Source organism: Podarcis bocagei, assembly GCF_964188305.1.
Source record: "Podarcis bocagei genome assembly, chromosome: 14".
In the NCBI taxonomy this organism is placed as follows: Eukaryota; Metazoa; Chordata; class Lepidosauria; order Squamata; family Lacertidae; genus Podarcis; species Podarcis bocagei.
Window position 1 is genome coordinate 36,889,413 of NC_138139.1, and position 27,341 is coordinate 36,916,753.

At 50.3% G+C, this 27,341-nt stretch overlaps 1 protein-coding gene across 2 annotated transcripts; it reads left to right on the forward strand.

Annotated features, from left to right (window-relative positions):
- The first annotated feature begins 822 nt into the window (after window positions 1–822).
- On the forward strand, window positions 823–26,232 carry RHBDL1 (rhomboid like 1). Of its 2 annotated transcripts, XM_081169884.1 has the most exons (11): window positions 823–1,143; window positions 2,862–2,915; window positions 3,606–4,277; window positions 4,320–5,544; window positions 15,027–15,185; window positions 16,691–16,915; window positions 18,075–18,223; window positions 19,514–19,626; window positions 22,111–22,211; window positions 23,332–23,392; window positions 23,736–26,232. In XM_081169884.1, the coding sequence occupies exons 4-11, from the start codon at window positions 4,918–4,920 to the stop codon at window positions 24,005–24,007; spliced, it is 1,707 nt and encodes a 568-aa protein (XP_081026010.1). In that variant the 5' UTR covers window positions 823–1,143; window positions 2,862–2,915; window positions 3,606–4,277; window positions 4,320–4,917; the 3' UTR covers window positions 24,008–26,232. The 2 variants fall into 2 exon arrangements, with proteins under 2 accessions (XP_081026010.1, XP_081026011.1); XM_081169885.1 differs by lacking the exons at window positions 823–1,143; window positions 2,862–2,915; window positions 3,606–4,277 and having other exon boundaries at window positions 5,436–5,587.
- Window positions 26,233–27,341: the final 1,109 nt, after the last annotated feature.

The following is a 27,341-nucleotide window of genomic DNA, read 5'->3' on the forward strand; positions in this document are numbered from 1 at the left end:
TGGAAAAGCCAGTGAAACATGGAGAAAACTGAATTCTGACTTCATTGGAGAAACTAACTCTCTACACTCCTTCCCCTGGTTTTGCCCACCCCAGTTGTGGGCAGGTCTGGTGCTTTGCCCTTGCACAATCTCGGACCCACACAACTGAGCTCACTCTCTGGCACCAGGCAGTATGGCGAAGCAGAAAGAACACAGCTGCCTCATCCAGTACCAAATGGAGCAAGAAGCCGAGTTCTGAAGCAAAGTGAGTTTTGAACCTGTTGATTATTTGGCTTCTGGCTAAACTAGGTTGCTAGTTGAACTGACAGAGAGCAACACAATATTGAGGAGTGCAAGGCTCCTCCTGGTAACCTGTTTATTGAGCATTCATTCTGATTTGCTTGCACAAAACTCAAGCACAACTTCGGTTACTCTTGGTCTTAACTGAACAGCTGTTTGGATTTCTTACAAGGATTTGAATCACCCAAAGGAGTGACCCCTTATCTGTCTTTTTTAAAAAACCAAATCTACAGGGGCATAGATTTGGCTAACATGGAGGGAAGTCAGCAGCCTGGGGTTGTAGAATTGCCCACCTTTCTTCCCACAATTCTAGTCCAGTGGTACCTCGGGTTAAGTACTTAATTCATTCCGGAGGTCCGTTCTTAAGCGGAAACTGTTCTTAACCTGAAGCACCACTTTAAGTAATGGGGCCTCCTGCTGCTGCCGCGCCGCCAGAGCACGATTTCTGTTCTCATCCTGAAGCAAAGTTCTTAACCCGAGGTACTATTTCTAGGTTAGTTGAGTCTGTAACCTGAAGCGTCTGTAACCTGAAGCGTATGTAACCCGAGATACCACTGGACTAGTTGTGTTGGGCTCAGCTGACAATATCAATAATATGAAGGCCATGCCGGGAACATAGGAAGCTGCTTTCTACTGAGTCAAGACAATTGGCCCATGTAGCTCAGTATTGTACACACTGACTGGCACCGGCTCTCTAGGAATTCAGACAACGGTCTCTCCCAGCCCTACATGGAGATGCCAGAGATTGATCCTGAGACTTTTCCCATGCAAAGAAGATGGTCTACCACTGAGCCACAGCCTGTCAGGTAGAATTACCTCAGTTGGTCCCTCACCTGTCTACTACCTGGCCAGCTTAGTTTGAGGGTTGGTTTTTGTTTTAATCACCCAAGCCTGGTGTATTTTTAAAGGACTGTTTCCTCAGGGATGGTGGTTAAGTACCCAAACACTGCTGTGGCTAATAATAAGATTTTCATTTTATTTTGTTAAAGCTGGTATTCGCAGGGGTTGGGAAGACAAGACGGGGAGGGGGAGATCAGAAGTGGGCCGGGCTCCTCCCGTGAGGCCTGTCTCTGCTGCCGCTTTAATGAAGATCTAAACAGGGCTTCTCTGCCTGAGGCAGCAACATGCAGAAGCAGCCGGGAAGCCGTGTATTAATAAGTCTCAAATCCCATGTCGGAAGGTGGTGACCGGAGGGGAGAGGGGGGGCAGGGACAGCCCTTACCCATGCACACACAGAGAAAGCCTGCTGCGAGGAGAAAAGGGAATATTTGCACAGATAATACTGGCGCCAAGGGGCTACAGCGAGAGTAGGCCGCAACTGGCCGGTTTTATTTGCACTGTGTATACTGTGATGCACACCTCAATCTCTGAGCAGCAAGGGACTCCAGGAGTCTCAGGGTTCAGTTTCCAGTAGAAGGGGGTGGAAGGAAGTCTTGAGGTGTAAAGAACCTCAAATGACGGTTTGTAAAATAGTAGGATCTTTTTTATTAGAAGTATAATGTTAGACGGTGGTTTGATTTTTGTATCCTTATTTTATTGATTATTATTTTGGGGGGAAAGTAATGAACATTTATTTACAAAAAAAAGCGCAAAACCATAAAATAGGTACGTAGAATAACCAAAGTTACATACGAGTTAAGTCACAAAGTCCAGCGGAAGAAAATAAAAAAATAAAAAATAAAAGTCATCTTCATATACATAGGTAGAATATTGGTGTTATTTGATTGTCAGGTGTAGTTCCAGACTTGTTTGGCTTGTGACGATGGTTGTCTGGGAAACGATACTTCTGCTGTATATATAACAACAACAATTTTATTATTTATATGCCGCCCACCTGACTGTGTTGCCCCAGCCACTCTGGGCAAAATATTAAAAACACAATGAAATGTATTTGTTGTATTACATACCATACATATAATAAATGAATGTCAAATAATATTTAAAAAGTATCTGGAAGTTCTAGTTCCTGTCAAAATATCAAATTATAGATTGCCCTGTTTGTCAAAGGCAACAGGAACAGGCAATCGTACCTCCCAGATCTCATCTGGTTTTCCTGCTCTGCTGCTACCCGAGATTCTTTAATTGGAAATCTGTTGGGAAGGACCTTATGCATGATGTATGCATGCTCTCCCCCTGAGGTTTTGCCCACCCTTGGGTCTTCACCACACTTTTTCAGGCAGAGAGGCAATGGAGTCACTCTCCTTCCTGCCCACAATTCCTCATTTCCCAGAGGATGTGAATATGTATGGGACGAAGATGAATATTCAGGCTCCTTGGTTCCATGGCTTTCACGACCTGCTAACCAGCTGCTGCCAGCCTCTCCTATCTCCACCAGACAGATGAGCATTAGCCCAATGGAATGATTATTGAGCCATCCACCCACACATCTTCCCTGCCTCACAGTAGGACTTTTTCCAGTTCGCCACCTAAGATGAGGCTTGCCAACTTTTCAGCCAGCTCTTGCAGCGATGCCTTTAAAGCACACAGCTGACATTCAGACATAAGCAGGTTATAATGCAGGTGTATATATAGGAATATCTTCGTAGTGGCATTAAAACCTTCCTCTCCTGATTTCTCCACAGTTTAGCTGCTGGAAACGGTACAAGACAAGGTCAGGACACTCCACGCCAACCCAGGTAATTTGGCAACCCTTGCCTAAGTTCTGTTGAGAGCCAGTGTGGTGTAGTGGTTAAGAGCGGTAGACTCGTAATCTGGTGAACCGGGTTCGCTTCCCCGCTCCTCCACATGCAGCTGCTGGGTGACCTTGGGCTAGTCACACTTCTCTGAAGTCTCTCAGCCTCACTCACCTCACAGAGTGTTTGTTGTGGGGGAGGAAGGGAAAGGAGAATGTTAGCCGCTTTGAGACTCCTTAGGGTAGTGATAAAGCGGGATATCAAATCCAAACTCAGTGCCTGTTGCGAACATCTACAGAGGGAAGTAAGAAACTTTGGTGAGGTTCTTTTTCAGTGCAAATGGGGATATTAAGAACATGCAACGTGTTCCCTGAAAGAGCAACACTCCCTCCATGCAAAGGCATTTTGCAAAACTGGTGTCTTGCATTCTACATATTGTGAATATGGTTTGAACAGGGGTGGAGAAATGGTGGTCCTAGGATGGTTGCTGGAAAACGCACTTCTCAGATGGCCTGTTTATTCAGCATTCTTCCTGATTTGCTTTTCTGGCAGTTAGACTTTTGTCCAGTCTTTATTGAGCGTTCATCCTGGTTTTCTTGCAGGGTGTTCACGTAGCAAACCACTTCCTGTTGATCATTTGCTCATCTCACACTTTTCAGTGAATTTCCCCACAATTTCCCTAACTCCCTCCAGGATGCTGAGCTCCCCATCGTGGCAGTGGGGAGCCAGGACTGTTCTCCTACTTGCCGGTGGCCATGAAATATTGAGTGCCAGTTGGAGGGGTGGGAAGACGATAAGAGCAGCATCTCGGTGGCAGGCGTCTTGAACAGGAGCACTTCTGCTAGGAGGTGAAGACATGCTACAACATTTTGTTGCAGGATCCACCTACCATTTTGGCCCACTGTACAGGGGCGGACTACGATCTTTCAAATTTCAGCGGTGCCCTGTGCAAGGTGAAAATTCAATGCCCTCTTACCTACTGTCTTCCATTCTGCTCAATTCACTACGGCATAGTTGCTATGCCCTGCAGCACCCCCAAGGCTCAGCACCCAGTGTAGAGGGACAGCTCCCACAGCCCTAATTCTGCCTCTGCACTGTGTAGTGCATTGCTAGGGAGATAATGTATGCAAACCTTTTAAGTGTGCCCAAATAATATTAATACGATATTGTGGCCAGGATCTAAACTTAGTCCCAGACCAACTTGGTCCCTATACACGTCGGGCACTCAGGCCTTCTCCACCCCCATCCCTGGGCCACATAGCAAACCACTTTTGAAACAGAAGCCCGGATCCCCACTGGGCTAAAGCAACAAGCCCTTAGGCATGAGTAAAGGACTGCTTTCTATCCCTGTGGATGATAAACAGGGTACAGTGGTACCTCTGGATACGAACAGGATCTGTTCCGGAGCCCCGTTCCTATCTTGAAGCAAACGTAACTAGTGACGGCACATCTGCGCACACGCGTGTCGCTTTTTGCCGCTTTTACGCATGCGCGTGACGTCATTTTGAGCTCCGTTACTTCCGGGTTGCCACGGCGCGCAACACGAACGTGCTCAACCCAAAGCGCATTCAACCCGAGGTATGACTATTATATATATATATAAATTAAAAATTGTCCAGTAGCACCTTAGATACCAACTAAGTTTGTTCTTGGTATGAGCTTTCGTGTGCATGCACACTTCTTAGTTCAATATGTTCTATAACACTGAGGCAGGACCAGTGGCCCTCCAGGCCTCTGTATCTGGCCCTTGGGAATCTTCCCAGGCCGCAGACAACTTCCCCAAGTCTCCAGAAACGCTCTCCATTCTCCTCACCTGCTTTTGCCTGGCTGGATCGCACCCTAAAGTGTGGTCCTTCCTCTTGCTGGAGAGAAATGCCCCCCTCCTCTTCTGATTTTTGCCTGGCTGGACCACGCCCCTTACCGTGCACAGACTATACCTGTTGCTCCGCCCACTTTCGCCTCTGGCCCTGCCCTCTGCCGGCATGTGGCCCGCGGCAGGTTACCCATGAGGGAATGCGGCCCTCGGGCTGGAAGGAGGGGGGAAAGGGCTCTCCACCCCGCCCCTGTCCTCTGGGATCCCTTCCCCGCCAATCAGGTGGGAGAAAGAGGCGGGTCCGAGGGAGCCTCCCTCCCTCCCTCGCTTCGCGGGCGCCGCCGGCCGCTGCGGCTCCGGGTGGCCCGCCGCGCGCTCCTCTTCTCCCTGCGCCGCTTCGCGAGGGCGCCAGAGGGGGCTGCAGCGCTGCTGCTGCTGCTGCGTGCGCCGGGCGCCCGTCCATCCGTCCCTGTTCGCAGCAGCATCAGCAGCGAGGAGAAGCGGCGCTCGCCAGCCTGCCTGCCCGGCCGCCGCTCCTGCGCAACGCCCTCCCTCGCGCCGCCCGAAGCGCAGCGGGCGCCTCCCTCGCCTCGCCTCTCCCCGCCCCGCCGGGCTGCCCTAGGCTCCGCCTGCCAGGCTCGCTGCCTGCCACTCGCCTCGGGAACCCGGGCTGCTGCTGGTGGTCCCGCTGCTGCTGCTCGGTCGCCTTCCCGGCGGGGGAAAGAAAGCAAGGCAGCCGCCGGTGGTGCCAGTGCCGCCGCCGCCGCCCGTGCGCGCTCCTTCGCTGTCCTCCTCTCCCTCCGCCGTCCAGCCCAGCAGGTATATGGATAGAAGCTCGTTGCTGCAGCTCATCCAGGAGCAGGTGAGCCAGGCGGGATGAGGCGCCGTTTCCACGGCAGCGTCGCTGCCGGCAGGCTCCCCTTGGCATGGGGGTGGGGAGGAAAGGGGGCGGCGGGGATGGGGTACGGGCAGGGGCAGTGGCATCTCGTGGAGGGGAGGGGGTCGCAGCTGGGCAAACAGGTTGCAGTGCCCCGGAAAAGCGACTCCTCCGGCTGCTGGTGTGGGGTCGGGCGGGCACGGTGCCAGCCCTCCCGCTGCTTGCCTTGGCATCGCTTTGGCCGGGCCACGTGTGGCTGTGCCAACCAGGAGATACTCCAGCTTCAGGGTGCTGGAGGGAGGGAAGGAAATGGGCAGGCATGGGCGAGGTGAGGACTAGGTAGAGCCGTCCAGGAGCACCTTCCGATTGGAGGGTGGCAGGGGCCCATTTAGATGGTGGTGGGTTATTTCAGGATGGAGCCATAAGGGATTTGCCTGGAATTTTCATTCATTTATTTGGTGGGGTGGGAGATTTAGACAGGTGTTGCCCCACCCCCAGCTTTCAGATCTGTGGTCTTCCTAGTGGCATTTATTGTGTTGCTCCATGATCCAGAGGTCACCTAACATGAAAACCTGCACCATGCATTCAAACCACTCTCTTGCCACTTTAGCAGTCATGGCTTCCCCTAAAGAATCTTGGGAACTCTAGTTTGGGCGCTGGGAACCGTAGTTCTGCATGTGGTCCCCTAACAACCCTCAGCACTCTTAATGAACTACAGTTCCTAGGATATTTTGGTGGTGGTGAGACATAACTGTTTAAAGTGGTCTGAGAGTGTGTTAAATGCATAGTGCAGACATGACCTCCAGCACTGCCCGCAGCTGATCCAGAGAGCATAGAGCCAGCCTTCATGGGCTGAATCACTGCCACTGGTGGGCAACCCATCTTTGCTGTTGCCTTTGGCCCTTGTCCCATGCCTATCCAGCCTAAAGGTTCTGAGACCAAGGAAGAACTGGCACGAGTTTGTACTGAAAAATAGATGGGGTGCTCATTTATTTATTCATAATTGCATTTCTATTCCACCTTTTCTTAAAGGAGCTCAAGGTTGTGTGCGTAGTTCTTCCCTCTTCCCATTTTATCCTCACAATAACTCTGCAAGGTGGGTTAGGCCGGGAGACATTGCCTAGCCCAAGATTATTCAGGATGAGTGCGGATTTGAGCCCTGGTCCCTCAGCTCCTGCTCTGGTGCTGTAACCACTACACACCACGGCCACTGACATGGCTGAAGCCCAGGGCAGTATGCCTGGCAGGGGGACAAAAATGTGTTTGCATCATGACAGGATCTGTGGATTCCCCACTGATGGAATCAGGGCTCTGAGTCTTAGTGGGACCACTGCCTTCTTGGGTACCATAGAATTGTAGAGATGAAAGGGACCCCAAGGGTCATCTAGTCCAACCCCCTGCAACGCAGGAATATCTTCCCCATCATAGAATTGGAACCAACAAGCCTGAGAGTAAGAGTCTCATGCTCTACTGACTGAGCTACCCCAAGTCTTATCTTTTGGTGACTTTGCAAGGAACTCAAAACCTTGTCTGCAGAACAGCTGAAATTCTCTTGCTGGAGGCTGAGCCAATTGTGCTTCTGTCACTTCCGTCACCCCTGTGTCCAGTTCAATCAGCGGCCTCTCAGGCAAAACCCCCCATGAACCTCCATGGCATATTTCGTTTTGTCAAAGTGACCGCTTGTTTGGCTGTCTGTGAAGGATCCCTTCATAAGAACTGCCGGGATCTGCTGTTGTTCCTGAGCTGAGCGCTGGCATAACGGTCTGGCTCAAAGCAGTGACTGCAAAGCCCAGAACAGCCCCAGCTTCAAATGGCTCCTTGGCTAAGAGTTCAGTTGGTGGGCTGAGGAGTCGCCATGCTGTCTGTCTTGGCACCATCCATCAGCAGCATGGGGACATGGGTACCACCAGCCTGTTTCACAGGGCTGTTGTTGTAAGTGTGGCCGAGATAACGGATGTGAAATGCTTGAGTGCTGTTGTAGAGCGGAGAACTGTTGTGCTCTGATCCTTCTTATGAGCTTTCCGTAGGAATCTGGTTAGCCACTGTGAGAACAGGATGCTGGGCTGAATGGAACATTGGTCTGATCCAGCCGGCTCCTCTTATGTTCTTATTGAAAGCTCTTTGTAATATTATTATGAGACTGCATTAAATCTCAATGTGAACAAGTGGCCTTGACCTGGTGGTGAAAACTGGAGTATGTCGTTACTGCTTCTGGACCAGTAGATGAGCCCCAGATTTTATATTAGTTGGGCAGCATACTATGACCCACAAACACACATGAGCTGCCTTAGCCAGACCCTCAGCCCATCTGGCTTAGTATTGTATACACTGACTAGCAGCAGCTCTCCAAGCCCTACCCGGAAATCGAACCAGAGGCCTTCTGGGGGCAAGGCAGATGCTCTACCATTCAGCTACAGTCTTTCTCCATTAACTGGAGAGCAACACAGCTAGGGCTTCACACCATCATTAAGGTGAGAGTCACATAGAATTCTGGAAGATAAAATCTTTGCTATAAGATAGTTGGGACTGCAGATCCTATGCACACTTGCTTGGGCGTAAGAAGTGCAGAATTCAGTGAGACTTCTGTGGAAGCATCCATAGGATTGCACAATGGGAATAGCAGTCCTAAGCACTGTTTACTCTCACGACACTGAATGGGGCTTATTTCACTAGTAGGTTTAGAATTATAACTTGCACAAGTTTATAACAGCTCTTCCTCAGTATTCCCAACTGTGAAATGGGAACAGTAAAGCTTGTGTACACACACACACCACATCACTGTTATGTGAACAAACAAAACAAAATTAGAATTTCAACTGACCAGTGGCGTAGCGTGGGGGGTGCAGGGGGGGCCGCCTGCACCGGCCGCAACATCTGGGGGTTAGGGTTAGGGGGTGCAAATCCACGGGTTAGGGGGCGCAAATCCACGGGCACAAATTACTTGCCTTGCCCCGGGTGCTGACAGCCCACGCTATGCCACTGCAACTGACTCAGCTGATCTAATACAGTTTTGTTCCCTGGTTTATTCAGTCACAGGGGCTGATGTGAGGGGAGGAATGAGCTTGCCCTATTCTCCTTCCTATAAAGATAACTTACTGCATGACCTGGGCTCAGTCCTCTCAAAGCACACTTTTTTGGGGCGGGGGGGCAGAGATGAAGTTTTGTGTTAGCACAGAACTCCATGAAGCTGGGTATTTAATCAAAGCGGGGAGCAGTTAACTTCTGGCACTCCAGATGTTGCTGGACTCCAAGTCCCATCAGCCCCAGCCAGCACGGTGAATGATCAGGAGTGCTGGGTGTTGATTCTAACAACGTCTGGAGGGACACAAAGATTAGCTGCCACTGATGTGCCTGACTCACACAACAAGTTGTGTGTGGTGAAAGGGAGCGGGTGAACTTCTTGTAGGAGCACTGGAAGCTACCTTATAGTGAGTCAGATCACTGGTCCATGCAGCTTACTATTGCCCACACTGACCGGCAGTGCCTCTCCAGCAGGAGTCTGAACAACATGCTTGTGAACTGCGATGCAGGAACGTGCGTGGCTGTACTTGCAAGTTTCGTGTAAGTTACAGTACTTTGTAGTTAGCATGCGCTGGGTGATGCTGTGCCGGGGCAAGGCAGAGAGGAAAGAGCAGCTGGCTACAACAGGGGCAGCTGACTAGCTTTATAATATGCTGACCTAAATAATCCACATGAACAGCTTCCACTATCCCCCAGTGACCTCCCAAGGGAGGGAGGAAAAGCAGCTGCTAGGAGCAGTGGGGCTTTAATTGTCCAGCATCCCGGAATTTACTATGCGTTAGGGTAGCCCCTCCAGGATCAAGAGAAGACCCTGCAGCAGGGTCAGCCCTAAGCAGGAGATTCAGGAGTGCTGACATGAGGCTTGTCCTTCTCATGTTTCATTGCATTCTGTAATGCAGGGACACGGAAGCCTTTTTTAGCCTTGGGGCTGCATTCCCTACTGGGCAACCTTGATGGGAAGGGATATGCCGGTGGTGGGCGGGGCCTGGGGCAAAATTGGGCGGAGCCACAAATGCAGATTTTAAAGGAATGTGTAAAGGAGGCTGGTTTCTACAGACACACGCCCTCTCTATCCTCCAAAGCAAGAGGCATTGTCAGAATTCAAGGACACTTTCCAGCCAGGCAAAAACACTCAAGCAGGGTGCAAATCAGGGGCAGTGAGGGGTGTGGCTTGAGGAAAGAGGGTGTGTCTGATGAGTGGGTGGGGCCTCCAAAAGGTGTGTGTCTATAAGTGGGTGTGGCCTGGGGGAAGGGTGTCTGCCTGGAGAGGGGTGTGGCTTGGGGGGAAAAGATGAGGCTCACAGATGGTTGTGGGGAACTCAGGTTTGGCCTGGAGAGAGAGAGGGGCCTGGCAGTCTGAATTTGGCCCTTTGAGGCCCCCCAACCATACTATAAGGTATTTTCTTCCCACTTGCTCCACTGAGTGAAAATTTTCCAAAGTGGCTAACATTATAACCTTAAAAACAAACAGCCTTCAACAACATGGCAAAGAAACAGAGCAGCAAGACTGTAATGGCAGCAGTTGCAGGCGACATAAAAGCAAACAAACCCTAAAGGCATAAATGCAGAATTAATGAAACAGCAGGCACTGAATAGAGCAGCAGAGCAGCTTACAATCCCTGAAGGTGTGTGTTTTTGGTTTTTTTAAAAGTTCTGTTGGGTTCAGTAGAAACAGTAATGCTCAATTGCTTGGGCAAAGAAGAGTCAGGAGATGCTGTCCAAGTGCTGAACCAGTGGGGATACAATAATGGACTAGATGGGGCCCAAGAAGCCACAGCTGAAACCTGACAAGGTGGAGGCGCTGTGGATCCTAGGTATGGGAAGTGAGCCCAAGGCTTGCTCGGGTTATGCTCCCTCCAAGAGAGAAAGTGCATGGAGTTGTATGACCTACTCAGACTTTTGGCATTTGGCCCATCACTTTTCAAAGTGGATTTGATATGATGGAGCGCCTTTAACCCACTTTAATTGTGCAAACCTACATTTTTGGAATCCCTCTAGCAAAACAGTCTGGAGGCCTCCTAAGATGCAATGGATTCTCCCCCACCCCCTTGCTAAATGCTCCACCACTAGACAGCGCAACCCACCAAGTCACAAGAGGGACCGATTCTTGTTTGCGGTGTGGGGAAGGCACGGCTTGCAATGCATGTAGCAAAATGAAGGGCTGTTCTTAGCTTGGGGCAACCTCCGCCCCCAGAGCATGTTTTTGTCCCTGGCAACATATTTCCAGGTATTGACAGCCACATGTTTGGCACGGCTATAGTTCAGACGCCCTTGCATGCTGCTGGACCCTGAAAACTACTAGGTAGCTTACTTTCACCAGCCAGGACTTCATTGTGCTGGGAGATGGGCAGGCGAGGACAGAGTGCTTTCCTGCTGCTCAAACCTGATGACATTTCTCTCTGTGTGTTCCTCCTTCCCTCCCGCCCAAGCATTCCCTGTCCTGCCCATTTCTCAATGACATTGCCAGCTTGTTCTCTTTTCTGTGCCTTCTCTTCCCTGGGGGGGATAAAATGGCAAAGACAATGTAATGTGTAGAATAATTTTGTTTTACTAGCTCTGCCACATGCTTGGAACCGTGGGCACTTTGGATGCCCTGGGCAGGGTTTTTGAGGGGTGCTTTTCTTTCTGGCTAAACCTTCCACCTTAGATTATTTTGTGTGTGTATTCCCCCGCTCCCACCAACAGAACAAAATAGCAATATAGACTAACCCATTTTATTATACAGTGGTACCTCGGGTTAAGTACTTAATTCGTTCCGCAGGTCCGTACTTAACCTGAAACTGTTCTTAACCTGAAGCACCACTTTAGCTGATGGGGCCTCCTGCTGCCGCCGCGCTGCCGGAGCACGATTTCTGTTCTCATCCTGAAGCAAAGTTCTTAACCTGAAGCACTATTTCTGAGTAAGCGTCTGTAACCTGAAGCGTATGTAATCTGAGGTACCACTGTATATACTTTTTTATGGTATAAGCTTCTGTGGATTCAAGTCTACTCCATCAGATGTGCCCACAAATTATATAGTGCTATAGGTTGGGGAGGGGGGGTGTCAGTCTGGGGGTGACCATGGGTCACTTCTAAACCTATGATCCTGTATTTGTGAGGTTGGAATCTATAAGGGAAACTATGCTAAACCAGTCAGACCAGACTCTTTGTAAGATAATGGTGAACTGGCGAGCTAAGTGCTGCCATTTACATGTCCAAGGAGGTTACCCTGTTGCCATAGAGACAGGTGGCTGGGCCTTTTCCCACCTCATCTGGCTGGATGCCATAGGAGGGTTAAAAATATGCCAAGAGAGCTGTGTGTGTGCGCGCGCTCTCATGCATTTTTGGCTGATGCTAGAAGCTGTAGACGCAGAGGCTTGTCTTGCTCTGTGCTGAACCCAACGCTATGGCTTGGGGATCTCCCTGGGAACAATGGGGAGGTAAGATCTGTTGGAGTGCTCATGCTGTGAGCCCCTTTGTCCTATGCTCATGTTACAGATATATGTAAGTAAATTATATACCCCAAAGACAACACAGACTCCTCTGACCTTCACTCCAAGGGATCCAAGCCCTGGGTAAGTGTGGGAATTATCCGGAGTCTCTTTTTACTCAGAGATTGGGGTGCGCATGACAGGCTGTTTCCCTAAACTCTCTCTCTCTCGTTCATCAGTTCTTGATATTCCTGAAGATGGCCTTACAAGTGGAAAATAGTTCTTTCCAGATACAAAAATAGCCACACATCTCAGGGTGGGTTAGTCATGTTGATTAACAGAAATGCCTTGGGGAGACTATAATGGCCCCCCAGAGACACTTTGAGTCATGTCTCCACAGTGTCCTACTTTGCAGCAGACAGTTCTCTTATCGGAAGGGCCGCCCAGTCTAAGTTTAGTTTAAAGAACCTTAAGAAAGGAGAGCAGGAGGGGCTGCAAAGTTGCCCATCAATGGTTTGAGCACGTGAATAGCAGACTGAGCCATCGGGCACACAACTCACCTGGTCACAGTCTTTTCCATAATGGGGAGATGTCTTTCAAACACAGTTTAAATTATAAATTACACTCCTCTTGTAAAAATGTGCACCTGCACATATATGTTAGCTGCTCCGATTAGTGCAAGAAAATTTTATACAGCCTTTTTTCTTTTCTTTTATGGATATGCATTTTCTCTTTTTGGGGGGTGGGGTGTGCCTAAGCAGATAGATACCATTAAAAACAACAAATAAATGAAGCTGAGATTCTCATGAAATGCTTAAGGGGGAAATCAGTTTGGGTTTCAACACTGCATATGAGGCAGGTTGCTTGATTTTGAGAAGTGAGTTGACCAGTGCCCAGAAACCTTTCAGAAACCAACTACCATACATGTTTAGATCTACTGAAGCCAACTCATGAAGTCATCGCCTTGGTTAGCAGTGCTGGGAATGTTCTCTGCCTGGAATCCTGGAGAGCCTCTGCCAGTCAGTGTAGACAGCTCTGTGCTAGATGGACCAATGGTCTGATTTGGCATGAGGCAGCTTCCTATGTCCCCCAGAATGTTATCTCCTGTTTGGTAATTTTCAAATGCAAATGGAAGATGGTCAGGAGAGATTTTTGGCACAGCATTGCTCAACAAAAGCTGTTTATTGAGCTGTTTGTTAAAATAATTCTTTGGCTTACTGTTGCAACAGGCACTTTCAGCTGTTGCGTTAATGTCTCGGATGGAAGATTGATTGTTGTTGGTGTGTGTGTGTAAAAATCCAAGTTCTGCATTGTCTCAAATTCTTTCCTCCTCCCCCCCCAATTATGCAGATGAGCCAAGTTGATTATATTTATGTTGAATAATAGATTCATTTGGCTACAGAGTACGGTTGAGGACACAGTGGTCTGTTTTTTAAGGGCACGTGAAGGAGGAATGCATTTCGAAGTGTGTTAGGGCAATCAAATTTATTTTTGCTCATCCTTAAGATTTCATCTCCTTGCACTTTTGCCACCTCCACCCCCCTTGGGGTCCCTTCCAACTACAATTCTATGAGTCTATGAACACTCAGAGATTGGGGTGCGCATGACTGCGCTGCTTACTGGTTCAATGCCTGCCTGCCTGCCTTTTACCTGTGGATCACTGCTACTTACTGAATCAGGCAAGGGGCTATGCAGGATGTTGAAGCCAGATTTACACCTGGTTCAATGTATCCCCTACTTACCTTCCAAGTTCTGGATTGCAAAATTGCTCCGGTCACAGGCTTGAAAGTGTCAACCAAGCCCCATGGCCAGCATGGTGTAGTGGTTAGTGTGTTGGACTAGGAACTGGGAGACCAGGGTTCAAACCCCCACTCAGTCATGAAGCCAGTCAAAGGGTGCGTTCAAGTGTGGGGTATATTGTCTTAGTTTTCTTGATTATAATGCTGCAGCTTCTTTCCCACTTTCTAATGTGCCTTTCATGTTGCAGTACCTGCTGCATCATGAAACTGTGGCTTTTTGACCGATATACTAGCCTGTCACTCTAAATTTCATTCACGCCAAGTAAGCACGTTGTGACATAGAAAAACGAACATCAGTGAACACTGCAGCTAACCTCTTTCTCCGTTAACACCTCCACCCTTTCTGCATGTGTCTACTTCTGTTCCCCCACAATTGCCCCATGAAAATGGCAGGGAAGAACTCTATGCTGGGATAGCACCCCAAAATTAAGTTACATTACTCCCATAATTTTCTGGGTCAAGGGAGCTGCAAACAGAATTTTTCTGGAATCAAAAATAACACAGAAATAAGCTCTAAACATGCGCTGTAGTCCGTTAGTTTTCCCAAAGTTTGGTTTGGTTTGGATTTGGATTTGATATCCCGCTTTATCACTACCCGAAGGAGTCTCAAAGCAGCTAACATTCTCCTTTCCCTTCTTCCCCCACAACAAACACTCTGTGAGGTGAGTGGGGCTGAGAGACTTCAGAGAAGTGTGACTGGCCCAAGGTCACCCAGCAGCTGCATGTGGAGGAGCGGGGAATCAAACCCGGTTCACCAGATTACGAGTCTACCGCTCTTAACCGCTACACCACACTGGCTCATGTAGAAGTCAAAGTGACTTCTACATGGTGTGAAAGTTCAAATGTAATGCAGAACAGGGGAACGTCAGGAAAACAAGCTAAACTGCCTTGCGAATACAGCCACAGTCTCAGCCTATAACTTACCTTGCAGGATTGTTGTGCAGAAGGTGGGAAACAATGAGCTCCTTGGAAGGGAAGGTGGGATATAAATGCAATAATAAAAAAATGGCTGGGAACTTGAGGTTGTCGGGGGGTGGGAGCTAAGCAACCAGCAATAATTTAGGGATATGGAATTCTTCACCCAGTATCAAATTCTGTCCTTGCACAGAATAAACAGCCCTTCTGAGATGGATCACCACTCTTGATTTCCAGCTTATTCATTGTCGCTAATGCCCTGTGCTGATTCTTCAACAGCTTGATCCTGAAAACACTGGTTTCATTGGTGTGGAGACCTTTGCCAGCCTGGTACACAGCCATGAACTGCCTCTGGACCCCGCAAAACTGGAGATGCTGGTGGCATTGGCACAGAGCAACGACGAGGGACAGATCTGCTATCAGGAGCTGGTAGACCTGGTCAGTGGCGTGAGTCCTGGCAGCCACCGTAGTTGTGGCTGCATCAGCACTTGTGATTCTGCAGGACTTCCGACCTAGACCTCTTAAGATAAAATAAGAATCAGTAAACATGTTCACACAAAGCATTAATTAGAAAGAGCAATAAAAGCAGACTTTTTGTAGGTAAGCTTGTTTGAGCCAGGAAAGCTGTAGGATGAAGGTGCCTGTCTAACATCACAAGCACTGGACATGACAAACGCTCCCTGCAAATGTTGGTTTGCAAATGGAAGCCCACTGGGTGGGCCTTGGGACAGTCACAGCCTCTCAGCCTAACTTGACTCACAGGGGTGTTGTAAGGGCCAAATAAGGAAGAAGAGAACCAATGTCAGCCACCAGGAGCTCCTTGGAGGAAAGGTGCAATATAAATGCAATAAGTAAATATAAATATAAAACTTCATGCCTCTCTTTTCCACTCGAATGTGTTTTCCCTGCCTGCCTGACTTGAGCAGGAGTGCAAAATATTTTGCCAAATTTTGAAGCCAGTAAGATTTTCCACTGATATGCACTGATCTCCCTCTCCATCACAACAACCTTGTGCGGTAGGTTAGGCTGAGAGACAGAGACTGTCCCAAGGTCACCCTGTGGGTTCCTATAGGGGAAGGTTTCACTGGAGAAAGACTCAGTATATACAGAAACTCCCCCTCCTATAATCTTGGATAGCAAAGTGGGAGGGAGAGTCCAATTAAAGGGATAATATCCAATTCTCTTCTTTTCTTCCTAAGTTCTTTGTTAAAAAGCATTTAGGCTGCACCAGCTATCCAGTTCTGAATACTTAATAGTCAATAATTTCTCCTTAATTGGCTCAGCTGAGTGCCAAGATGGTAAGGCAAGGAGGAAGGCATTAGTAGGCAGGCTCCGTCTGCACACCGTGTGACCTGCAATTCAATTCCCGAATGCAGCACATCTCCCTGAGCAAGGTCTTTTGGTGCTCATCATCCAGCCCCAAAGGACTGAGTGAGCTTGCCCTTAAGCACCAGGGAAGCAGGTGGAAGGTCAGGCCCCACAGTGCCCCCTGCTGGCCAAACATGGGGTCTCCCTCCCTTAAGCCAGTCTGCGTTTAGCTGGGAAGCAGGAGTAAAACTCTCGGCAGCCACCTTTTTTTATTTAAGAGCCAGTGTCTCCTCGTTCGAATATCTTCTGAAACTACGAACTCACCAGGCCAGCCTTTCTCTCTTAGCCTCAGCTCCCCATCTGCGACCAAAGGGTATTAGGAGTGACCTACCTAACAGGGGTGTCTGTAAGGCTATTTTTAATGCTTGCTGCCAGTTTCTCATAGTACTTATCTTGGATATAATTGCAAGGCTGACTGGAGGCTTTAAGCAGTGCTGAGAAAGGGCAGTGATACAGAGCATCATTTACTGGCTGGCTGGGGGTGGTGAGAGCTGGAGCCTGGGGGGCTGGTTCACCCTGAGAGCTCCAGGGAGTGGGTCTCCTGCCTCTTTGCATGACGTGGCCCCTCTCTGCAGATCAGCAGCAAGCGGTCAAGCAGCTTCAAGCGAGCCATCGCCAACGGACAGAGGGCGCTTCCCCGCGATGGGCTCCTGGACGAGACGGGCCTGGGCTTCTACAAGCGCTTTGTGCGCTACGTGGCCTACGAGATCCTTCCCTGCGAGATGGACCGGAGGTGGTACTTCTACCAGCACCGCACCTGCCCCCCTCCGGTTTTCATGGCAGTCGTCACACTGACCCAGGTGGGCGGAGAGTTGACCTGCTGTTTGCCCGAGTACCAGTGGAGGGCGCCCTTCTCTTAGGGGGAAGAGGCGGCCCGTGGTTAACTTTTAAAACTTTTAAAGAAAGCTTGATCAGCGTCTTGTGGGAGACGCCAGGTTCTGCAGCTGGAGGAATTCTCCTTGTGTGCATGCACCTGTGCTTTGATCATATGTATAAAAAGAATTCCTGCTGATCTAAAACAAAATGCTGCAAATGGATCTCGTTTACAATCATACCTTGGGTTACAGCTGCTTCAGGTTGTGTTTTTTCGGGTTGTGGACTGCTGAAACCCGGAAGTACCGGAACGGGTTACTTCTGGGTTTCGGCAGTTGCGCATGCGCAGAAGCACTGAATCGCAATCCGCACGTGCGAAGATGCGGTTGCAAACGCTGCGGGTTGTGAACGTGCATCCCTCACGGATTATTTTTGCAACCTGAGCGTCCAGTGTATTCCAGTTTTGCACAACTTATTCTGCTTTGCCTACTCATGGGTGGAGGAGGAGGTGCTGCAGAAGGTGCTGAACCCCAACAATTTCTGCGTCCCCCAACCATTTGGACACCTGAGATTTGACTAGGCATTGCCCCCACCTTGTTTCTTTCCCGTAGTCATATATTTGCAACCCTGAGGACCAGCATATTGCTTTGTTTCTTTAAAAAAGGAGAAGAATTTAGTGACCAGTACAGTGGTACCTGGGGTTAAGTACTTAATTCGTTCTGGAGGTCCGTTCTTAACCTGAAACTGTTCTTAACCTGAAGCACCACTTTAGCTAATGGGGCCTCCCGCTGCCGCTGCGCCACCGGAGCACAGTTTCTGTTCTCATCCTGAAGCAAAGTTCTTAACCTGAGGTACTATTTCTGGGTTAGCAGAGTCTGTAACCTGAAGCGTATGTAACCCGAGGTACCACTGTGCTGCTTTGTGTGGCTTTTTCTGGTCTCCTGTTCATTTCCAGCCTAGATGCAACCTGTTTAATGGATTTTCAGCCATTTTCTTGAGGACTAGAGACATAGGAAGGGAAGGCAGCTTTATCAACTTTATCTCTGGGTGTTGCCAAGGGGCTGAACAGCCTCACACCCATTTGGACACCATAGTAGATCATCCTAAATAACCTCTCCCCCCCCCCCCGCATCCTGTTTCTATTAGATCATCGTATTCCTCTGCTATGGGGCTCGGCTGAACAAGTGGGTCCTGCAGACATACCACCCCGAGTACATGAAGAGCCCCCTTGTGTACCACCCGGGACACCGCGCTCGTGCCTGGAGGTTCCTCACCTACATGTTCATGCATGTGGGGTAAGTGTCTGCCTTGTCTTGCCGCTCGTTGCTTCCAGCAGAACAGGGGTCGGGAACCTCAGGCCTAGGGGCCAAATACAGCCCTCCAAACCTCTCTTGTTTGTCTCTCAGAACTCTCTGCAGGCCACGCCCCCTCTGCAGCCACGCCCCTCACCAGCCCTGCTCCACCCCTTTTCTTGAGTGTTTCTGCCTGGCTGGAATGTGTCCCTGAACTCTGATCGTGCCTCTCAATTGCTAGGATGGAGGCTAGAGAGGAGTGAGTGAGTCAGTGTAGGAACCAGCCTACTGCGTAAAAGGTGGAATTTGCATTTGGCACTCTGGCCACCCTTGACATGTGGCCCCCAGAAGGTTGCCTGGTTTGGCAGCGTGGCCCTCGAGCTGAGAAACGTTCCCTGGATGAGAGATGTGCAAGTGAGCAAGCTGACTCCATATTTCTGCAATGTGCGTACAGATGGGGGCGGGGAGGTGTCTATGAGCAGGGGGCACCAGCCCACTGCCACTGCAGGTTAGCTCAGCCAGTACAGCATGAGACAGTTAATCTCAGGGTTGTGGGTTTGAGCCCCACGTCGGGCAAAAAGATTCCCGCATTGCAGGGGGTTGGACTAGATTGTCCGCATGGTTCCTTCCAACTCTACAATTCTGTGAGATTCCTCTGGGTTCTGGAGGCAGGAGAGGCTCCTTCGTTTGGGCAAACTGCACCTGCAGACCTAGAGGAGGTGACGTTTGGGCCTGAGAGCTTCCGAGACCTGAGAACATCACAGGGTTTGGGGAGGGAGCAACACGGCAAGTTTCTAGCTCTCATCGTTTCTGGCAAGGTGAACTGAACTTTGCCTGTCCCCTCCTGGGATTCTTGGTGGCAGTGGCGTAGCGTGGGGGGTGCAGGGGGGGCCAGCCGCACCAGGCGCAACATCTGGGGGGGGCGCTCACACTCGCAGCTCTCTGCCCCTACCTGGCTCACTCACTCTCTCTCACTGCAGTGCTGGCTGTGCGAATCCGATCCGAGCCGCTGGGTCACTGCCCACTGTGGAGGGGGTGGGTGCCAGGCGTGCGGTGCGGAGAGAGAGCGAGGGACTATCTGGGGGAGGGACAATGCAGCGGCCGCCCAGCGCAGCGCTGAGCGCGGGAGAGAACCACACCAGACCAGACCAGGCAGCAGCAAGAAGAAGCTGGCAGCGGCGGCAGGTTAGGGGCTAGGGGGCGCAAATTACTTGCCTTGCCCCGGGTGCTGACAACCCACGCTACGCCGCTGCTTGGCGGCTGAGCTCACTGCCTTTCCGTGTCTCTTTCCAGGTTGGAGCAGCTGGGCTTCAACGCCCTCTTGCAGCTGATGATCGGGGTACCCCTAGAGATGGTCCACGGCATCCTTCGCATCAGCTTCCTCTACCTCGCAGGAGTTCTGGCAGGTGAGGGAGCACGGCTCGCATCTCCACTCTTCTCTAAGTCCTGCTGTTGGACACCATTAATCTGTTAGCCCTTAGGCCCAGGGTGGGGGAAGACATTTCAGCCTGAGGGCCACATTCCCTGCTGGGCGACCTTCCAGGGGCCTTGCACCAGGGGTAGGAGGAGCAAGAGGCAAAAGTGGGGGGGGGGCACAAGGGTACCTTTTGCCTTGCGCAGCAGGCTAGTCTCTGCACACCCCTGTCTCTATCTTCCATCATCCAAATTCACATTCCAGGCTGGGGCACATTCCAGCCAGGCCAGGACCCTCTGGGAGTTGTTCAGCACAGCCAGAGAGGGGTGGGGCCTGGGGAGAGTTCTGAGGGCCAGGTTGTGAGGCCTGGAGGGCCACACTCAGTCCTCAAGCCTGAGGATCCCCAGAGTGGCTTAACAGTCATTCTTGCTTCCCAGGGAACTCTGGGTATTGTAGCTCTGTGAGAGGAACACAGGAGTCTCCTAACAACTCTCAGCACCTTTAACAAACTACAGTTCCCAGGATATTTGGGGGGGGGAGCCATAAGTGGGATGATACTGCTTTACATGTATAGTGCAGATGAGGCCTTAAATTGTGGTACAGCACACAACACACACACACACCCATTGTTGGGGTTTCATTTTGGTTCCATCTCCTTTCCTTCAAGACAGTTTATAAACAGCGCTCTGTGAACCAAAGTTCTGTCTCTGGAGCATCTAAATCCCTAAAAATTGAGACTGTCTCCCCTGGCTGTAGATCTCTCTCTCTCTTTCACGCACACACACACACAAAGAAAGATCCCTGCATTATCGCACACTGTCTCTGCCCGAGAGTCCAGTCTGACCAAATCCCACGTGGTCCCTGTCCAGGACAGCTGGGGGGCGGGGAGGCATCAGGCTCTAAATTACGGTGCTTTGGGAGAGTATTTATTGGCTGTCACTGCAAGCTTTATTTATTTATTTATTTATTTGCTGAGCCCCTGGGCAATTAGAGCAGCTGCTGGAATTACTCACCCATCCATGTCTTTTTTGGAGAGGCGGGGTGGTGGTGGTGGAAGGGAGAGCGAAATGGAGGGTGAACAATTCCTCATCAGTCGCTGGCTCTCCTCTCCCAAGCTGCTGTCTCAGCAAAGTACATCTGGGGAGGGAGGGAAGGAGCACAATCTGCCGGGATGCCCCCAGTGGGCTCTGGGGGAGAGCATTTCACAGCTTCCTAAGGCCTGTCCAGAAGAGGCTGGTATTTTTCCCCCTCCACAAACCCAAGGAGGTTGGTGGGTTTCAGATCTTCAAGGAGAACCCATCTGAAATTGTTTAAACGTGTCAGGCTTTTGTTTTCCCCCTTCCACCATTCTTTGTCAACCTAGGGAAGCCCCAGATGTTTTGGACTACAACTCATAAGCCCCAGCCAGATTTGCCAAGGGATGATGTGAGTTGCAGTCTGGGGGGGGGGCATCACATTGCTGACCCTGTGTGGGTCATATTCACACCATATGTGGAAAAGACCCTTATACCATTTTAACAGGCATGGTTCACCCCCCCCAAGAATTTTGGGAACTGTAGTTTCTAAAGAGGTGGCACTGTGGGTTAAACCACAGAGCCTAGGACTTGCCAATCAGAAGGTCGGCGGTTCAAATCCCCGTAACAGGGTGAGCTCCCATTGCTCGGTCCCTGCTCCTGCCAACCTAGCAGTTCGAAAGCACGTCAAAGTGCAAGTAGATAGATAGGTGCCACTCCGGCGGGAAGGTAAACGGTGTTTCCGTACACTGCTCTGGTTCGCCAGAAGCGGCTTAGTCATGCTGGCCACATGACCCAGAAGCTGTATGCCGGCTCCCTTGGCCAATAAAGCGAGATGAGTGCTGCAACCCTAGAGTCGGTCACAACTGGACCTCATGGTCAGGGGTCCCTTTACCTTTACCTAGTTTCTAAGGAGTTCCGAGTGAACAATTAGGAGAACAGTTCCCATGATTCTTAGGGGGTAGCCATGAATGTTCAGGTGTTTAATGTGTGGGGTGTGAAAGGGTTTCATGCTGGAGAGTCAGTCCTTCAAGAAGAACCAGTGTGGTGTAATGGCTAGAGGGTTGGGCGATGATCTGAGAAACCAGGGTTCGAATCCTCACTCAGCCATGGAGCTCTAGCTGTGTTACCTTGAGGCAGCCGCCATCTCTCAGCCTAACCTACCTCACAGGGTTGTTGTGAGGATGAAGTGGGGAGAAGAACTGTGCACACTACCTTGAGTTCCTTGGAAGAAAATGTGGTATATAAATATAATAAATAAAATGAAGAATGCCTTGAGGTTTGGACAGGCAAGGGTGTAGCAGGGAGAGGACCCTGGGTGTTGATCATTTACTGAGGGGTGTCCAGACTACATTTTTGCTGGCAACTAAATGCGTGTCAAGTTGCTGAGGCAATGAAAATCCTTTTGTTTGTGGTGCCCCTGCCCAACTCCATCCTATTTCTTCCCGCTATTTCCCTTTCAGGTTCCCTGACCGTCTCCATCACAGACATGAGAGCACCTTTGGTTGGAGGTTCGGGGGGAGTCTACGCTCTCTGCTCCGCTCACCTGGCCAACGTTGTCATGGTGAGTGGGATGCCACTTTGAACTGAATGGGGGAGGGGAACTTGGTGGGCTTCAATATGGTGATTCTGTGGTGAGATCTTCAACAAAATGTTGCCATGCCATATGGCTCCTGGGTTCTAGCCAGCTAGTACCCCTCAGGAATACTCCATTCCATTCTCGACTTTCCTCCTTGTTTTCCGGGAGGAGGTTCTGTTTGTTTCTCATTTTCCCTAACAGACATTCTGCACTCTGTGGTCACTGAGCATGCTCAGTCCTCATCAAGCTGTGTCTTTTGGGGGGGGGGTGTTCCTCCCCTGACCCTCTCTATGGTTTCTTTTCTGAAACGAATTGTACTTCTTCATGCCTTGGTATTCTGCCAGACATGGCGATACCTGCGTCTTGTCCCCAGGTCTTGGCTAGACAAATAAAAAATATTATTTTAATTATATTAAAAGTATATCCCACACTTCATCCAAGGATCGCAGGGGGGTTTATAGAACAGAACATGAAAAACAAAACCAAGTATTTATTTAGCCATTTGGAAGATTTCCACCCTGTCATTTAACCAAATGACCCTTCAAGTGACTCACAACAGAACCCCCAAACCCAAACATCTCAGCCCTCTTTAGCTCCCCCACCCAGGTAAACAGATGGAGACAGAGTGTGCTCCTCCTCAGACCTACAGCCCTGGGACAGCTGGCTGGTTAACTGGGTGCTGTTTCTGGCAGCGAGCAAGGAAGCCAGCTCCCTGCGGCTGCTCCTTCTCTGGCCAATGGCTGGGGCCTGGCTGGCCTTCCCCCTGCTGTCACCTTCTTCCTGGGAGGTGGGTCATTCAGCCTCATGGTTGCCTTGGACAATGGCAGAGGCCCAAGTGTGCTTCCCTTGAGCAGTGCCATTCCAGGGCAAATCTATGAAGAAGAATTTCGGGATCAGGTTGAAAGCTCCTGGAGTTGTAAATATTGGTGGACGTGATACCATTTCACTTTATGTTAGATCTGGTCGGCCGCTGCGAGAACAGACTGCAGGAGGTCCGTAGGCCTGATCCTGCAGGTTCTTCTTATGTAAGAGGGTGTGATGAGAAAGGTATTGGGAGAAGAAGCTATGGGCAGGAAAAAATCTAATTCTGTTTCTCTCTCTGTAGAACTGGGCAGGGATGCGTTGCCCTTACAAACTGCTGCGCATGGTGTTAGCCCTGGTGTGCAGTAAGTATACTGGTCTCTCTTGGTTGAGACTTCCATGGTGTGGGGATGAGGCAGACCTTTCCTCCTGCATCCTTGACCCAATATGTGAAACCCTAATTAAACACTGTGCAAGGGCCCGGATCCAGGCTGGGTCAGCCCCAGATTACCCTGACTTGGATTGGGCCCACTTAAACCCTGAAACTGCTCGGGAGGGGGACATGCACACCTCTAATATAAATGTTATAAGGCACTATGTACACACCAAAGGAGGGGAGGGGCAATGACAGAGAGACATGCCTCAAAGGGACTAGAAGCTTGGGACTCGAGCCATTGTGATCTCTCGTCTCTCTCTTTCCCCTCGCAGTGAGCTCTGAGGTGGGCCGGGCCGTTTGGCTGCGTTTCTCTCCCCCCTTGCCCTCCTCGGGCCCCCAGCCCAGCTTCATGGCCCACCTGGCAGGGGCGATTGTGGGCATCAGCATGGGCCTGACCATCCTCCGCAGCTACGAGGAGAACCTCCAGGACCAGTGCGGCTGGTGGGTGGTTCTCCTCTCCTACGCCACCTTCCTGGTCTTTGCCGTCTTCTGGAACATCTTCGCCTACGACCTTCTAGGGGCACAGATCCCGCCTCCCCCGTAGCAATCCCCTCCCGCTTCCCGGTCCCAGTTCTCTCTGCAACACCCGCCCTCGAAGTGCCAAAAACTGCAGACATCACCGGAGAGAAAGGGAGGGGGCTGACCTGGCGCACAGGAGCGCAGGAGCCCAGCGACCGCGCGCCGCGTCTCCGAAGCGATGCGTCAGCCGGATGCCAAAAACAAGATTAGCAAGGACCCATGCTAGGCTCCTGCGGGAAGAGGCCGGAGGGCAAATGGGGCCATCTGTGACCCAGGAACGAACAAACTGCCACCCCTTTCCCTAGAATTCCCTCTGTGTCCACCCCCAGCTCAGCTCCAAAGAGGGGTGGGGGGAGATCCCTTAGCAATCGTGTTCTCAGAGATCCCCTTATAGGCATGAGAGTCTATGTATTCTTTTTGGGGAGGGAGGGTTGGTGGGTTGGTACCCCTTTACCCGTGTCTATTCCAGAGTTTTGTGTTCCTCCGGCAGAGCTGCATCTGTGATGATGGATGTAGCTGCATCTGATGCCTTCAGATCATTCCTCGTGCTCTTGAGTTGCTGGGTTTGTTGGCTTGTTTGCTTTGTAACCTCCTTCGTTCCCTTGCTTTGGAATTGGTTTTTCTGCGAGCTCCTTGGGTAACACCTCTGTGCTTCAGTTTTTTTACCGGGGAGGGGCTGAGATGGGGGGTGGGTGGGTTTCACCTTTCCTTGGCCTGGGAGTCCTTCCACCTAACCTGTGGTTGGAGGTCTGGTTTTGGGATTCTTCTGTAGGGAAGGAGGGAAATACAAGCATCCTCCCATCGCTCAGTGTTTGATGACGTGGTTTGCAGGCAAAAGGCCCCAGTTCAATCCCTGGCACCTCCAAGGATGGCACTGTCTCAGACCGTGGAGAGGCGCTGTCAATCAGTATAGTCAACATTGAGCTAGATGGTCTGACTTTGTATACAGAGCAGCTTCCTATGCTCCTGTGTGAGAGAGAGTGCGCAGGAGGTCCACACCAATCCACACCAGTGTGCAGGTCTGCGTGCATTATTATGATCATTTAAGGAAACAATCAAGGGTCAAAGCACCTTCCTATGTTTCTATAAATGTGTCTTCTCTGCACTGAGGAATCTCTGGCCTTAAAGGAGATTCCCGGATGGAACTCCAGGCCCTAATATCTCTGCAAAGTCCATGGGGTTCAGGCAGCTTCCTTCTCCTGCCTTTCTTCCATCACCCTGCCTCTGCCCCCCTTGTATTGCCAAGGTGCCCATTTGGTCCCGACGGAACAGTGACTGAGCAATCGGTCCTGTGCAAGCCCACAGGTTTTGTGTTTCCAGAAGCTGGTTTCTAGAGCAGGGGTTGGTCTAGATCAGGGACAGCCGACTTCTGGATTCTCAGGAGTGTGTGTATGTGTGCGCGCGCAGGGAAGGTGCGGAGTTCTGTGCTGTAGTTAGTAGTTGGGAAGCAAGGCTTGGAAGTATATTTTGCCATGAAGTCCGATCACCTGAATGGGTGGATTGGCTCTTAAAATAGCAAATGCACTTGGTGGGTGGGTGGGGGGAGGAGAGCTCCACTTAAAACCCAAAGAGAGAGAAAGCGGGGTCTGTTTTGTGCCATACCTTTGAACAAAATTTTCCATTTTCTTAAATGAGCATGAATAGTCTTGGCTTAAGACACGGGAAGGCCACATGGAGCCTGGATAAATTTGCTTGAGGAGGTCAGCTGCGCCCTCCAGATGGCCAGTTAACTCATCCTTGGCCTAGATTGATCTTCCGATCCTTTATGAGGACCTTTGACAGTGTTCAACTGCACTGGGGATTGAAGCGGGGAGCCTGAGCAGGTGGGAGAGTGGAGCTCTCTTAGTCTTCTGCCCAGCCTGAGATGGAACCCTCCCCCTCCCCATTTATAGGCAGCTTTTGCTAAGGGTGCTCCAGCAGGAATCCTCCAAATGGGATGGGCTTGGTGAAAACCCTTGGTGGAGCCCTCAACACCTCAAGGCCAGCTAATGGGCTCCACCGTCCTTCTGCTAAGACTTGGAAGGGTTCCTGGGTGTTTTAATTTTAAAACTTTCCCGCTGGCTTCAAAACGTGCCTTCCTGTCGCAAGGGGTGCCATTTGGGAAGCGAGTTTATTTCGTTTTGCACTGTGGGAGCAGTAGATCTCTGGCACGTGGCCTGTGACAGCACCCCAGATCTCGCTGCACCAGGCTGCTGAAATTGTTCCGTCCCGCTACGAATGGAAATGCACCTGTCTTCGGAGAGATGAAGTCTATAGATGAACAGGCAGGGGTGAGCATGCAATAGGGGGAGGAGAATTTCGGGGGGGGGGAGAGAAAGAGCTTGCTACAAGTAAATGCACTACTACCCAGATCTGAAGTCTGATTTGAAAAGGGGGGGGGAGAAGTATGAATAAATATTTTGCACACCATCTGCCTGTCTTTCTCGTCTCTCCTTCCAGAGTTCCCCCACATTTTCTCATGGGCCTAATGTGCTTTATGGCATTCCCCTTTCCATAAGGAGATTGCAGAAGGAGGAAATCAAAAGGGAGAGGGGTTAAAAAAGCAATATATTGATTTCCTCCTTCTGCAATCTCCTTATGGTATATATAAAATACCTCCTGCAAAATAGCAGCAGCCTGAAGATGACCCTTTTGAGATGAGAAAAGTAACAAGGAAATGCATTGAAATGTGTGGGATGAATGAATGCGAAGGTATGCAAATGCCCACACAAGCAAATCACTATGAATGTTCCCTGGCCACGTCCACACCATACATTTAAAGCACTATGGTGCCGCTTTGAACAGCTGTGCTACCCCAAGTAATTTTGGGAGCTGTAGTATGTTAAGGATGCTGAGTCTCGTTACGATACCTCTATTCCCTCCACAGAACTACAGCTCCCAGAGTTAACAGTCAATCCCTCTTCACAGGGAGCTCTGGGAATTGTAGTTCTGTAAGAGGAGTAGTCATCTCCTCTCTGCACCCTTAACAAACTTCAGTTCCCGGGCTGCTTTCGGGGAAGCAGTGACTGTTTGACATGGCATTGCGGTCCTTTAAATATATGGTGTGAATATGGCCATTTGTTGTACAAGCTTGCCACAAACAAATCGGGACAGTTGCTCAACAAAAAATGAATATAATTTGACCTCTGTGTCAGCTTTGTGCAAGCAATGGGTGAATGCTTAATAAACAGGTGACCCGGAAGAGCTCTTAGAGAGCTTTGTCTCTCGGAAGCTGTGCAGAGGAGAATTCTTGGATAGTGACATTTTTTTCAGCCTGCCATGATTCCAGGAAAGTATCCAAACTGAACTGAATCACAGTCCCTCTGCACCAAAAGCCACTCCAGGTCCCATCAGCTTTCTTAATTTCAGCAATATTAATT

Coding starts and splice junctions, on each gene's coding strand:
- RHBDL1 (XM_081169884.1), top strand. CDS start 4,918: ATGAGGGAATGCGGCCCTCGGGCTGGAAGGAGGGGGGAAAGGGCTCTC. Junction 5,545..15,026: donor TCCGCCGTCCAGCCCAGCAG/GTATATGGATAG, acceptor ATTCTTCAACAG/CTTGATCCTGAAAACACTGG. Junction 22,212..23,331: donor ACCTGGCCAACGTTGTCATG/GTGAGTGGGATG, acceptor CTCTCTCTGTAG/AACTGGGCAGGGATGCGTTG.